Source organism: Dermochelys coriacea, chromosome 2 (genome assembly GCF_009764565.3).
Source record: "Dermochelys coriacea isolate rDerCor1 chromosome 2, rDerCor1.pri.v4, whole genome shotgun sequence".
Classification (NCBI taxonomy): Eukaryota; Metazoa; Chordata; order Testudines; family Dermochelyidae; genus Dermochelys; species Dermochelys coriacea.
The window spans coordinates 233,065,198-233,079,494 of record NC_050069.1 but is presented as its reverse complement, the minus strand read 5'-3'; the positions used below and the strand labels follow the sequence as shown (position 1 = coordinate 233,079,494).

General features: G+C 40.8%; 1 protein-coding gene across 1 annotated transcript in view; it reads right to left on the bottom strand.

Moving 5' to 3' along the window:
• The window catches only part of PLXDC2 (plexin domain containing 2), a 390,541-nt gene that overhangs the window by 104,527 nt on the left and 271,717 nt on the right, over positions 1-14,297 (bottom strand). Inside the window, exon 5 of the mRNA XM_038393403.2 lies at positions 1,794-1,916. Within this exon, the coding sequence (XP_038249331.1) occupies positions 1,794-1,916 (123 nt within the window). The remainder of the gene's footprint in view (positions 1-1,793; positions 1,917-14,297) is intronic.

Genomic DNA, 14,297 nt, shown 5'->3' with positions numbered 1-14,297 from the left:
TCAATGTTGTATGCAATGCATTCTTCATAGACAGCAATAAGCGTGCAAGCTCATTTTTAAATGCTAAATAAATTATTTTAAATTTCAATTTTAAAAGGACTTTTCCCATTTCAGGATTCATTTTCACCCGCATAATGTTACAAACAAAATCCATCAATGGGCCGGACTCTGCTCCCCATATCCATGTTGATCTCAGCCCTCCTGTGCATAAGTGGGAGTCAGCAGCTTCCGTGGCACTGGCTCTTTTTTCCCAGGGAAGCTGTCTGCTGGGCTGGGTTCCATGAGAGGTAACAACATGGGTAGGTCACTAAGCTCTACCCATATTGATACAGAATTATTTCCAAAGTAACTAATGTACTTCAAGGAGAAACAGCAGAGGGAGAATGACAAAGGCAAAAACAGAATTAAGTAGCTAATGATGTGACTTGTTCTATTTCTTTTCATTTACAGTAACCAGCCAAATCCTTGGTCCTAAAGCACATACAGCACAGCAGAAGTTCATGACTACGGAAATATTAGCTACTTCCAAAGGTGGACACATACTCTGAGGCAATTGCCCAACCCCTTCACTTTAAGGGCAATGTAAGAGGTATGGAGCATAAGAAGTTCCTCCTCAAGGACATTGAGATCCCTTTCAATTAGCCAGGTTCCCTCAGTGTTTATGGCACACCTGTACTTGACAGCTCCATTATATCTGCAGGAATTTGCATTTGTCATTCATGTATATGACATATAACATACATACACACATATATAGATACACATACATAGTGCTACCTTAACAGTCCAGGTTCAACAATAGCACCTAACTGTTTGTATACCTGGATTAACAATTCACGATAATGGAAATTCTCCATATAGCCTTTTTCTTTCTCAGCAAACATCACTAAAAAGATGACTCCACTGTCCATCAGTTGAATTAAGAAGAAATAAAATAGCTGACCAAACACACTGCTATGTTAGGACCACAGCTGGCAGAACAATTCATGTCAAATAATTTATTGCATGAATGCCACCACTTTTTTCTTTGTAAATCATCTCCAAAGGGAGCACGGTTTTGTCAAATGTATTTATTTGAATGTTTTTGGCAAATAAATTCTACAAAAAATTACTGGACTGCGACTGACATATGACATGGCTGATTTCTGATTGGATGAGCATAACTTTCAAGATAAGTTTTTTGGTGATAAATTTTCATGATTACGAACATGTCCTCATAGTTAATGTTTTAGAAATGTATCCCAAAGAGTAGCCCTAAGTATAATATTTCACTTTGCTTTTTAGCTTTTCAGATTTTCCTATGAAGGACTGCTAGTACAGACAAGTTTACTGAATTCCTATACTGGGTCACACTGCACATTTAATCAGTGATGGATTTATTAAGCACATACATGCCCTGCCTCTGTGTATGCTTAATATTACATCTCACAAGGCTATTTTCTTTATAGCTACTGGGTGGTCAGAACTTACTACACAAATGAATCAAGAGGGCTATGCACCTTGGCAGGAGATAGATTTTACTCTTTAAAATGGTAAAGTATATTTCAAGTCTAGAACTGGTGTTACACGTTCTAGCATTTGTGGGATTTTTTTAAACCATTTAATACAATCCATTCATGAATGTCTAACCATGTTTTAGAATCCATTTTACGAATATTTAACCACATTCTTTAGATGACCTATTAGCCACATACAATATTTTAAGTAGTCTTCATCTTTTTTTTAAAAGCTATTTAAGAAAATATAAATAGCCAAGAGATAGACAAATTCATTTATGTAGGACTATCACATACCATTATCAAAGTATCTCACTGTTGAATTTCTTGACACACTCGGGTCAAAATTTGCCATCAAGGGTGCAATGTATTGCGTAGCTGTTAGCATTCGATGCACAACTTCTCCAGTATATATGAAACCTACAATAAAGAAGAAAAAATCAGCAATTTCTAAAAAGATTTAATAAATGTCTGATTTAACTAGATATTGCCAGAGTTTTAAAGATAAATTAATCCCATTACCAACTTCTAACAGTAAATTAAATAACAGAATAAAAGGCACAAAAAGTTTCATGAGAGCAATCAGAAGGAGCTCTGAACAAAGGAGGAATCATTTCAAGGAGTAGATTTTCATAGTGGCAGAAAAATAGATTGAAATTCATTGTACAATGAAGGATATTTTCTGTTCTGGGGCAAAACTCAGAAGGGCTGCGTAAAGCAGGCATTATCAAAATGCAGCCAATTACCATCTTTGCTACTTTGCTCATGTGTTGTTCCCCTCCCCCCTTCATTAGTCTGCCTGTTTTGTCTTCTCAGCTGTCAGCTCTTCAGGGATGAGACCACAACTTCTTTTTGTAAGACACACAGTAAGGCTTTGTCTACACTGCACTTTTGTCGTTAAAAACTTTTGTTGCTCGGGGATGATGAAAAGCACCGGTGTCGACAGTGCTTCGTCGTTGGGAGACACTCTCCCGTCAACGAAACTACCGCCCCTCGTTGGGGGTGGTTTTATTTTGTCGCCAGGAGAGCTCTCTCCTAGTGATAAAGAGCAGCTACACTGCGCACCTTACAACAGTCAATTGTTGAGAATAGGCCACTTCCACCTTAATTGAATTGGCTCGTTAGCACTGGCTCCGTACTTGGTAAGGCAATGCCCATCTTTTCATGTACTATAATATATATTCTGCTTATTGTTTTTTTTCATTCCATGCATCTGATGCACTGGGTTTTAGCCCACAAAAGCTTATGCCCAAATACATTTGTTAGTCTCGAAGGTGCCACAAGGACTTCTCACTGTTTTTGCTGATACAGACTAACACGGCTACCACTCTGAAATCTTTCTAAACTGTTATCTTTTTGCTTGTCAGTTCCCAGGCTTTGGCCCTGCTTGTCAAAATTGGTCCTATAAGCTAGCTGGAGCCAGGAGTAGATACTTCACAGCTAATAGTTTGGACATTGTCTCTTAAGAACCCTTAGAGTTTACTGAGGGGCGGTTTATCTTAAGCCATTGTTTCCTTCCTGCTTGCTTTTTCTTTCTGCCTCCTATGATGCTAAACCAATATATCCAAACAGTAAACAACCCAATAACCAGGCCAACGTTAGAACAGTTGAAAAAATTTCTAACAAGATCGTTTTCCATCAGAAAATGCTGTTTTGCAGGAACCATGTCACTTTTGATGAAATTTTTGATGGGAAAAGTGGTGGTAGCAGCAATGCTGATAGTGAATGTGTTCCTTCCTGTCTTAGGCACATGGATTTCCCTTCCCCCTCCTCACCTTCCCATCTCCAGTCTGGGGGTAGGGTGGGGCTTTCTTCCCCCTCTATGTTATCTGGATGCAACACAGGAAGAAGGAACAGCATAGAGGGAGAGAGATACCTGAGACAGGTGGTACCTGTATGTTCCCAAATCAGGATATTTCCCTTCACAGGAAATCCAAGGTTTGACATTTCAGAACAACAACAACAAAATCTGGAACCCTCTCATTTTCCTACAGGACAGAAAATCTGTTTTCTAGTCAACTCTAGTCAACATGAAGTATTCATAAATTATTATAGCATAACTCCACTTCTGTCACAGGAAAGTGAGGCACAGAGAGATTTGATGAGTTATCCAAGGTCAAACAGGAATTCTGTGGCAGAGCAAGGAATTTAACTCAAATCTCCTGAGTCCCAGTCCATACCATAAGCACCTCTCCCATCTCATGTTGTTAAACAGGCTATCTTCAATAACAACTTTTTCCTGACCCTTTTTAACTAAATGCTCGCACAGTATAACTGAGTTTGTCAGATATACAGTTTTACATGTTGCACTGTGCAATGACTAGAGAGGGTATTTAAAAAACCAACCTGCCTGGCTAGTAGCAGTTATCACCAAATATCATGAAGCAATCCCTTGCTGAAATGTTAGAAAACTCATTAATTCAAAAATTTAAAACTATGCTGGACAAAACATTAGAAAATATACTCTAGGAAACATCCTACATTTCCATGGGCTGGATTAGAGGATTCATTTGCCTTTGTTTTCTTTTAAAATACGGTTTGCAGTTTCAGAGTTTCAAATGATGGTAATATTCTAAAACCTGGATGTCTACTATTCAGCTCCTAAATCTATATTTAGGTCCCTAACTGCAGGTGACCTGGTTTTCAGAGGTTCACAGAGACAGACAAAACAAACCCAAACATCTTTTACAACGTTCACTTTTGTGAACTGGTAGAAAACAATTAATTCTCTCTGCTTATAAAAAACTGTAATTTCTTCTTTCCTCGCCTTTTCTTTATGTGCTTTTTTGGTTACTTAAAATCTAAACTTTTCAGATGTTCTATTGCAAATGGATTTTCAATGAGACTTGTATTCTACCATATGTCTTCTTAGATTAAGCAGAAATCCTACTAGACAACAGTCACTAAAATGCATTTTTATTAGTTCACAGGTCTTGCTGTTTGTTTCTCAAGAGAGTTACATTTAAGAAGCATTCTCCCTCTGGCTTATTCAGACATTTTAAATATTTCTTGTTTCATTCAGCACTTGAGTGCTGATGAATCATAGAATCATAGAATCATAGAATATCAGGGTTGGAAGGGACCCCAGAAGGTCATCTAGTCCAACCCCCTGCTCAAAGCAGGACCAAGTCCCAGTTAAATCATCCCAGCCAGGGCTTTGTCAAGCCTGACCTTAAAAACCTCTAAGGAAGGAGATTCTACCACCTCCCTAGGTAATGCATTCCAGTGTTTCACCACCCTCTTAGTGAAAAAGTTTTTCCTAATATCCAATCTAAACCTCCCCCATTGCAACTTGAGACCATTACTCCTCGTTCTGTCATCTGCTACCATTGAGAACAGTCTAGAGCCATCCTCTTTGAAACCCCCTTTCAGGTAGTTGAAAGCAGCTATCAAATCCCCCCTCATTCTTCTCTTCTGCAGACTAAACAATCCCAGCTCCCTCAGCCTCTCTTCATAAGTCATGTGCTCTAGACCCCTAATCATTTTCGTTGCCCTTCGTTGCACTCTTTCCAATTTATCCACATCCTTCCTGTAGTGTGGGGCCCAAAACTGGACACAGTACTCCAGATGAGGCCTCACCAGTGTCGAATAGAGGGGAACGATCACGTCCCTCGATCTGCTCGCTATGCCCCTACTTATACATCCCAAAATGCCATTGGCCTTCTTGGCAACAAGGGCACACTGCTGACTCATATCCAGCTTCTCGTCCACTGTCACCCCTAGGTCCTTTTCCGCAGAACTGCTGCCGAGCCATTCGGTCCCTAGTCTGTAGCGGTGCATTGGATTCTTCCATCCTAAGTGCAGGACCCTGCATTTATCCTTATTGAACCTCATTAGATTTCTTTTGGCCCAATCTTCCAATTTGTCTAGGTCCTTCTGTATCCTATCCCTCCCCTCCAGCGTATCTACCACTCCTCCCAGTTTAGTATCATCCGCAAATTTGCTGAGAGTGCAATCCACACCATCCTCCAGATCATTTATGAAGATATTGAACAAAACGGGCCCCAGGACCGACCCCTGGGGCACTCCACTTGACACCGGCTGCCAACTAGACATGGAGCCATTGATCACTACCCGTTGAGCCCGACAATCTAGCCAGCTTTCTACCCACCTTATAGTGCATGGTCCCTGAGGTAACACGTACATGCCTTTTGTCATATTCTTGTCTGGATCTATATACCTACAACCACACCCCTAATATTCTGAAGATGATATATACAATCTTGAAAGTCACATTCATGTATCAGGATTACCTTTTAACACCTCGCACCTCAAATTCATTCCTGGTGTAACTCCAGTGTTCTCATATGCTTGCACACCCTCTCATCCCAATTCACATCTGTAAACATTACCATCACAACTAATACTCAGGCCAGGTACAAAAATACAAGGGAAAAAATAGTTGTTGGAATATTTAAGTAAATAAATCAATCAATCAATCCAGGTAGTTAGTAGCCATAATGCATATTTCTACTTGTTTGCCAGTGGTACATTTTTCCTATAGATAACAGTGGAAAGGGGGAGGGAAGGGTGATGATAACTGGAAACGAGGAAGGTTCCGAACAAAGGTCATTCTAATGAGAACTCCTGTCATGCTTCAGAACAATTTGGAAAGAAATACAAAGTCAGTTCAAAGCATCCCAGAGATTCAAAGGCAACCACTGTTGATATTTTATCATTGCCATTAATACTTCAATATAAATTTAACTTATCCCTGAAGGGGCTTCCATAGAAAGTTGGCAAGCAGTGGCTTATACTGTCTGTAAGCCAGTTTTCTGATAGTCAAGGAAGAATTTTCCAGACCTACAATTTCCTGAACCACTTAATCCTCCTTTTGTGGGAAGAGTTTGGAGGGCTCTTTTGCAAACCTATTCAAAAGGACTAAAGCTAGAAACAAGATACTTGCTGCCTCTAAAATGTTCGGATGAAATTTATCAAAACTCTGTTGTTCAGGATTTTATAAGTTATAACAAACAGATCTACGTAAAACAAGAACGAGTATAAACAAAACCTAAAGTAAGTACAGGTGAATAGTATAGAAATAAAAAGGCTAAATCTCATGTGGTGTGTGGGTGTACATGTACATACAAACATGTGTATACAAACTGATGGAGAAGTTCACATTGTGGGTCAGCTTTTTAAAGTTGACCTGGGCCAGTTTCCAAAATTTCAATTCCATTTACAGAAGACAAAACCAAATGGTGTTCTCTGTTCCACTGGTTGCTCTAGATTCACACTTGAATGGTTTCAGTGGAGTTACTTGGGATTTTCATCAGTTGATTCAAGGGCAGAATTAGGCCCATATTGGTTCTCAAACATCAGTGGCAGTTTGCCTTCATAAGGATTGCAGAATTTGGCTTTTTCCTCTTTTATTCACTTTCAATAGACATGCCTAGACACCAGTCACCCAACACAAGCTTCCTGCATTATTCACCAAATTCAAGGAAATTGTAGGATATCGGCTTTAGGTAGTGTGAATAACTAAGCCATTTAATAAAAAATTAAATAACAATACCTAGCTCTTTTACAGCACTTTTCATCAGTAGATTCCAAAGGTCATTACAAAGGAGATCAGGATCACTGTCCTCATTTTACAGATGGGGACGGGGAGGTGAACGCACTTGCCTCAGGTCAACTAGTAGGCAAGTAGCTGAGCCAGGAATAAACCCCATATTTCCTGAGTCCCAGCTCAGTGCTCTAACCACTAGACTACACAGATTTCCCCCTTTATGCACCCTTTGTTTCACTGAAGATATGGCAAAACATGAGCTATACAGGTAAGTAAAAAGAATGAAACACTCTGTCTTGGAAATAATCTCCTTTCTAAGGCCAATTCAGCAAAGTATTTAAACATGTACCTAGTTTTATGCATGTGAGTTCATGCATGGACTTCAGTGGGACTACTCACATGTTCAGGGTTACATTTGGCACATGCTTAAGTACATTGCAGAATTAGAAACAAAATAAAAAGCTGAGATTGTGATTTCCAGGATACTGTAGTGGGTTGGCTCGAACAATTGGTGGTATCTAAAAAGCAGTTACAAATCCGACTGAGTAAAGAGTTCAGCTGAAGTATTATTGCAAAAAAGAGTCTGAAAGAGTCCATTCAGAGTGCACATACTTCAGACACTCAGATATTATGATCCAGGTTTTCTCTGAAACTATTGCAAGATGTGGATTTACAAGAGTTTTGTCTGTGTACATGTTGTGTGTAATGTTTTATGGCATTTATTTGAATGACTGGCATTTACAGGAACTTGTTTGTTTGCAAGCTTACGGTAGGTGCTCAACAAAGATATTTTATTTGAAGATACTTAGAATGCCAATGGGAAAAGGTGTAATCTGACAACTGAAATGGCATATTTAATACACGACAATAATGTCCTTGGCAATTCTCGCCATCTACATCTCTTAAGTCACTCCGACTGCATTCACTGTTTAGTTATCCTTGAGTGAAAACACAAACCCCTTAAATGGAAAAATTTGCTTGGCAGTACAAAGTTATCAACAAGAACATTGTATGAAAAATTCTTTCCACTTCATGACACTTGCACTTCCAACAATAAAAGTTTTCATGGCTCTAGGTGGCAGGAACATAGATAATGAATGCGGAATATCATTTTGAAATACTCCTGTCATTGCTTTTATAGAAGGGCTTTAACTTTGTTAGTTCACCAAAATCATCCCTTATTAAAAATAAATATATAAAACTGTCCTCTTCTATTCCAATTACCAAGCAGTTCATTTGACAGGACTGGGAATGTAATAATCTATTCACAAATATAGGCAGAGAAGCATTTTCTGACATTTGTCTGAAGGACTCTATAGCAAAGTGTAATTGTCTTTCTCTTGATCTTGTAGCTCTGAAAATGACAAGAGCTGAACTGGAGTATTAAATGAAATGCATATAGCATACCCCAGAATAAAATATACAGCATGTCAAGTGCCTCCACATGGTGATACTTGGCTCTGCACCTACTACACATGTGTATTCATGTTTCAGTGCTATACAAGAGTTGGTTTTGTGACCTACAAAGCCCTAACAGGACTGGGTCTGGTTACATTAGAGACCACTCTCTCCTTGTGCAATACTGCAGCACCTGAAATCAGATGATGAGTGATGGGGCTGTAAAAAGGAAGTTGTCACTGAAGAGACTTGAGCTCTAGAATTCACTCTGGCTGCTAGCCTGAGTGTGCCTAAAATCATTGACTTCCAATGCACATATCAAGGTTCATCTCTTTCCCAAGAGGACAGGTTAATGGCCAGTGGATTAAAGAGGAGGTATTAGGCTTGGGAAGGATAGTTAATATGACTATTGGGCCAATTGGAAATGTATTTATTTTAAAAATATATTGGTACATGCATCTTGAGCTCAAAGCACATTTTAAAAGAAAATCTAAACAAACAGCATCACTTTACACATGCAAAAATCAGATTGCCTTGTAAAGAAAATGCCCATTTGTTATCATCAGTGTTGAGCAAAACCATATGTTCAAAGCCCTGCTAAGACAAAGAGCTCTGGTTAGCAAGCTGGAAAAGTAATCATCTGCCAGCAGTGACAGTACAGTGAAAGGTCTGGCATGAAAGAGGCTTCCACTGGGCAGAGGCTGAGTTGCTAGTCGAGCATACAGTTCTCTGCAGGTTTATTAGTTATGTTCTAGCAGCACACGAATTAGAAGGAAAATGGCGTAAGAATTTCCAAAAAAACTGGAAATGGAGAAAAATCTGCCCCTGTACGCCAATGGCCTGAGATACACCAACTATGAAGCCCTGATGTCAGCTGTGTGATTTTATATTAAAAAATAAGCAGCCATGGTAGCAGAGATGTAATAGCAGATATTCATTCCCACTGTGCCATCTTGCTGTGTGCTGTTGAAATGATCGTTTTCATTTCTCCCTTTCATTTTCCTTATTTAATCAGTGGGAGAGTACACAGCCTCTACTGATCATTTTCATCCAAATCCATGCTAAAACCGCTGCATGGGGCAGAGAGGGGAAGCTGTAAAGGAGATAGCAGAAGCTCACGGATTCTCAGACTATTTCTGCCCTGGACCCGGCATAGTTTATAGAGCTATCTTGGGCTGCTATAAACTATGCCAGCTGGTAGCAGTCTGCATGGCTCCAAAATGATTCCTGTACTGGTTTTATGTCCTCTTTAATATCCCAGATTCTGGGGCCACCAGTTTGTCCCTGGCACAAGTCAGAGCCAGCATCAGGTTGCACTAACTTGGGCTGGCCAATAACAGCCCATAAGGGCAGGAGCATTCTGGCCATCACCCACCCTTAGCCTAATTGTACTCTAGGTGCTGTTGGAGGGCTGGCATAGAACTAGCAATGCTGACTGTACCTGTTCTAGGGATTCCCCTGTGGTGGAGAAACCACAACATGCCCAGTTGGGGCCTGATCAAAAATCCACTAAAACAACTGAAAGACACACCCTAACTTCCATGGGCTTCAGATCAGGTCCCTTTGCACACAGAGTAGGGTTGCCAGCTTTCTAATAATACAAAACCGAACCCATGGCACTGCCCCTTCTCTGAGACCCCGCTCACCGCTCGTTGCATCCCCCCTTCCTCCATCACTCACTCTTCTCCACCCTTATTCACTTTCACCGGGCTGGGCAGGGGGTTGGGATGCAGGAGGGGGTGAGGGCTCCAGGAGGGGGTGCAGGCTATGGGGTGGGGATGAGGGGTTTGAGGTGAAGGAGGGGGCCCCGGCCTGGGACCGAGGGGTTGAGGTGTGTGGGGAGGGTCAGGGCTTTGGCTGGGGGTGGAGCCGGGGATGTGGGGTTTGGGGTGTGGGAGGGGGCTCCAGGCTGGGGCAGAGTGTTGGGGTGCAGGGAGGTGAGGGCTCCTGCTGGGGGTGGGGCCGGGTATGAGGGGTTTGGGATGTGGGAGGGAGCTCCAGGCTAGGGCAGATAGTTGGGGTGCAGGGAGAGGGCTCTGGCCCTCACACCCCAACACACTCCACCCCCCCGGCCCAGCCCAGAGCTCACTCCTGCACTCCAAACTCCTTATTCCCGGCCCCACCCCAGAGCCTGCATCCAACCCTCTGCCCCAGCCCGGAGCCCCCTCCTGCATCCCAAACCTCACATTCCCGGCCCCACCCCCAGCCAGAGCCCTCACCCCAACCACACCCCAATTCCCTGGCCCAGCCTTGAACTGCATCCTGAAGCCCCTCATCCCCAGCTAGGGTTGCCAGGCATCCAGTTTTTGACTGGAATGGCCGGTCAAAAAGGGACCCTGGCAGCTCCGGTCGGAACCACCCACCAGGCTGTTAAAAGTCCAGTTGGTGGCACAGCAGGGTTCTGGGGCTAAGGCAGGCTCCCAGCATGCCCTAGATCTGTGTGGCTCCCGGAAACAGCCACCAGCTCCCTGCAGTCTCTAGGTACATGGACAGCCAGGGAGGCTCTGCACCCTGCCTCCAGTGCCAGCTCTGCAGCTCCCATTGACTGGGAACTGCAACCAATAGGAGCTGCAGGGGCAGAGCCTGTGGGCATGAGGGCAGAGCCTCCCTGGACACCCATACACCTAGGAGCTTCAGAGACCTGGCGGATGCTTCCTGGGAGCTGCGGTAAGCACTGCCAGGACCCCGCATCCTCTCCTGCACCCATCCCCTACTCCAGCCTAGTGAAAGTGATTGAGGGTGGGGGAGAGCGAGCAACGGAGAGAGGAGGGATGGAGTGAGCAGGGCTGGGGCCTTGGAGAAGGGGTAGGGCATTGGCGGAGCCTCAGGGAATGGGCGGGACAGGGGTGTTCAGTTTTGTGCCGTTAGAAAGTTGGCAACTTTAGGTGTTAGACATGTGCAAAGTCCCTAATATTGGGACATCTGGTCACCCTACATGGTATACATGTGCAAAGTCTGAGTCCAGAGGGCTACGTGTCCTTTTTGTTCAAATGCTTCTGAACTATTTCAAAAACTCTTTCCCACTTCCGTGCTTTTTTATGCAATGGGTGGGGGTAGGAAAAGAGGAGACATGGCTGAATCTGCAGATACTGAGAGGCTACCGACACCATACCTTCACCAATATATGCACATGGATAGCATTGTTGCCATTAGCAGCCAGAATTTGGGTGGTGATTAACACAGTTGTCTGTGCAAACATCTGCACTTGTTTGTTTTAGTACTGTGCTCCTTTGTGAGCCAGAATTTTCTTGTACATTTAATCAAATATATTATGTAAACAGCATGCAAAATAATGGTATGCCTTCTGCAGATTTTGCATAATATTTACCATATTCTGTAGGTAAGAAAATAATATATATTTAAAGCATTTCAATGTTATTTGAAATATACATTTAAATATATGTTCTGTTTCATATAAATGCATTCAACTGAGCATTTATACACAGTTTATATGTGGAATAGGAATTCAGAATATTTGTAAAAGTATATAGGTGAAACCATTAGCTTTCCAAATGAAGCATGCTTGTGGGGAATGAATGACTCTCCATCTATGTTTTTTAAAGAAAATGTAGGGGAAGTGTATTTAAAATAATAGTATTTACTGTTAAAAGACTGGAGAAAGTAGAAGTTATTTTGAATGTAACGGTTCAGCTTGGATTTCCAAATGGTTATTTTAACATTAAAACTGAGTCAAATCCAGCAAATGAGCACTGTAGAAAACACACAACACATCTGGCACAGAAATTTATTTATTTTTGTTTTAAACAGGCAGTGAAGCTCAATCTTCTCTGAAATGTTTAAGGTTAAAAGCAGACACTGTAACACAAGTTCAGCTTGTTAGATAAAACTCTATGATCTAAAGGCTTCAAATCTCAAAAAATCCCACCTTAACAAGGCGAAGACAGTTTGCTGAAAAAGTCATGGTGAAGAATATCAATATTCAAGTGTATTTTGTCACCTAAACATGCCACCTTTGAAGCAAATGGTTCCACATCAGCCATTCACATACATTGATATCTTCCTTTCAAAAGGTTTTTGTAAAACAATTATCTTAAAATTTAGGACCTAATAAAATGTGGCCAGAATCCTTTCGAGGTTAATCATCCCAGATATGCTCATTTCGAACTCTTTCAGAAACCATAACTGATCTGAAGAAACTTCTCCTAACTGCTGAAACAAATCTAAGAACTCCAGTTTTGTTCTGCAAGTGAGATGACTCGTGAAGTATCTCTGACATGAGAATTTACACCATACTCCACTTATTTCCTTCCTAAAAACACTACAATCCTTCAAAGCAGTTATTTGGGCAGTAAAAGACAGATTTGCTGAAACTATTCTAACCTTGAGTTATAAAAATTTCTTTTACTCCTTCAGACACATCTTTTCATTAGGTTGGAAGATATCTGTTTCGAACCAATCTGTACAGAAATGCTTTCAAATATATTTGGTAAATAGGTTTAATTCCATTTGTTTTAGAATTTTCCCTAGGTTGGAAAAGCAGAGTTTGGATTATTGGGCCAGTCCTTAGCAGTAAATGTTTGATCTCTACTGACTTCCGTAAAAAACTCTGATTTACATCAGGTGAAGATCTGGTCCATTGTTTTATTTCATGTACTTGAGATCAAATCTAATATTTCACTTGGGGGTAGAGCTGCAAGCTTTTTATATGAATAAATGATAAGATTCATTAAGCAGGGTGAAATTTTACCAGTGTTCAGTAGTTTAAAATATAGTTTAGAGATCGCTACACCAAGAAACAACTTTGCTAACTGATACTTTTTCCTTTGTGTTTTTGATTATTTTAATAATTTTCCACAGAAGCATTTGATGCAAATTAAGAAAATTTATATGAAATCATTAACCTCCCAATACATATCAGAACACTAGATTCTAGAAAGAGTTAACATAATTCCTTTATACACTCTTATCTACCAAATTACATTGATACCTCCTTATTGCCTCATCAAAGCAAGTCAATTTAGAGTTACTTCCTTCACACAAAATGACTAAGTTATTGTTAAAATGCTATGGTTTTGGAAGAGTGCCATCATCATTCTAAACACATGAAGACTGGTGTATAACTAACTAAAAGGACAGCAGCAATTCCAGATCGCTAAAACAATCTGAGAGTTAAATAACTGAATAATGAGCTTAGTGCTCACTCGAGGTCATGCCCTCTCACTGTTCCTGTCTCCCCCTGGAAAAATGAGACAGAGAGGAGAGAGAGAGAGATTTAAAAAAAATTTTCATATCCACTAAGATAGCCTTATAGTACACAGCCATAATCTTCTCTCAGCTTGAAAGGTGGCATATCAGAAAGGGGAAACCCCAAAAGGTATAACAAAAACCCCATAACTGCCTAAACCTCCTCTAATGGGAAACTTTTTTGTAAAAGACTAGCTGAACCTTAGTTCTTCTAGACAGAGTTTTGTGGTCTCACATGTAGATGTTTGAAAGCTAAAGGGATGAGCTTCTCTGCATTCTTCCTACTCTTCTTTTAATATGAAAAGTGGTATCTGGAACAATTGAAAATGCTCTGTGTAAACACAAAAGCTTCTCTCACCAACAGATGTTGGTCCAATAACAGATATTACCTCATCCACCTTCTCTCTCTAATGTGTTGACACTGAGTTATGTAAGTGATTTTCTCAGATTGCTGTAATATTCATTACTTTTGTAAAAAAAATATATGATCTGGTCGATTGTAATACATTCTGTTGAATATCCCATTTAATTAAGCAAAGAGATTTAGAGGTTTTTATGTACTATGAAACACTGCCAGCAGATACTTTTCTTCTAAAATGCCAAAAAAAAAAAAAGGACTTTGTCAAAAAGATGTTGGATATGACAGGAAGGGGTGGAGGAGTAGGGGAGAATAATGCCAGCAAAGAGAC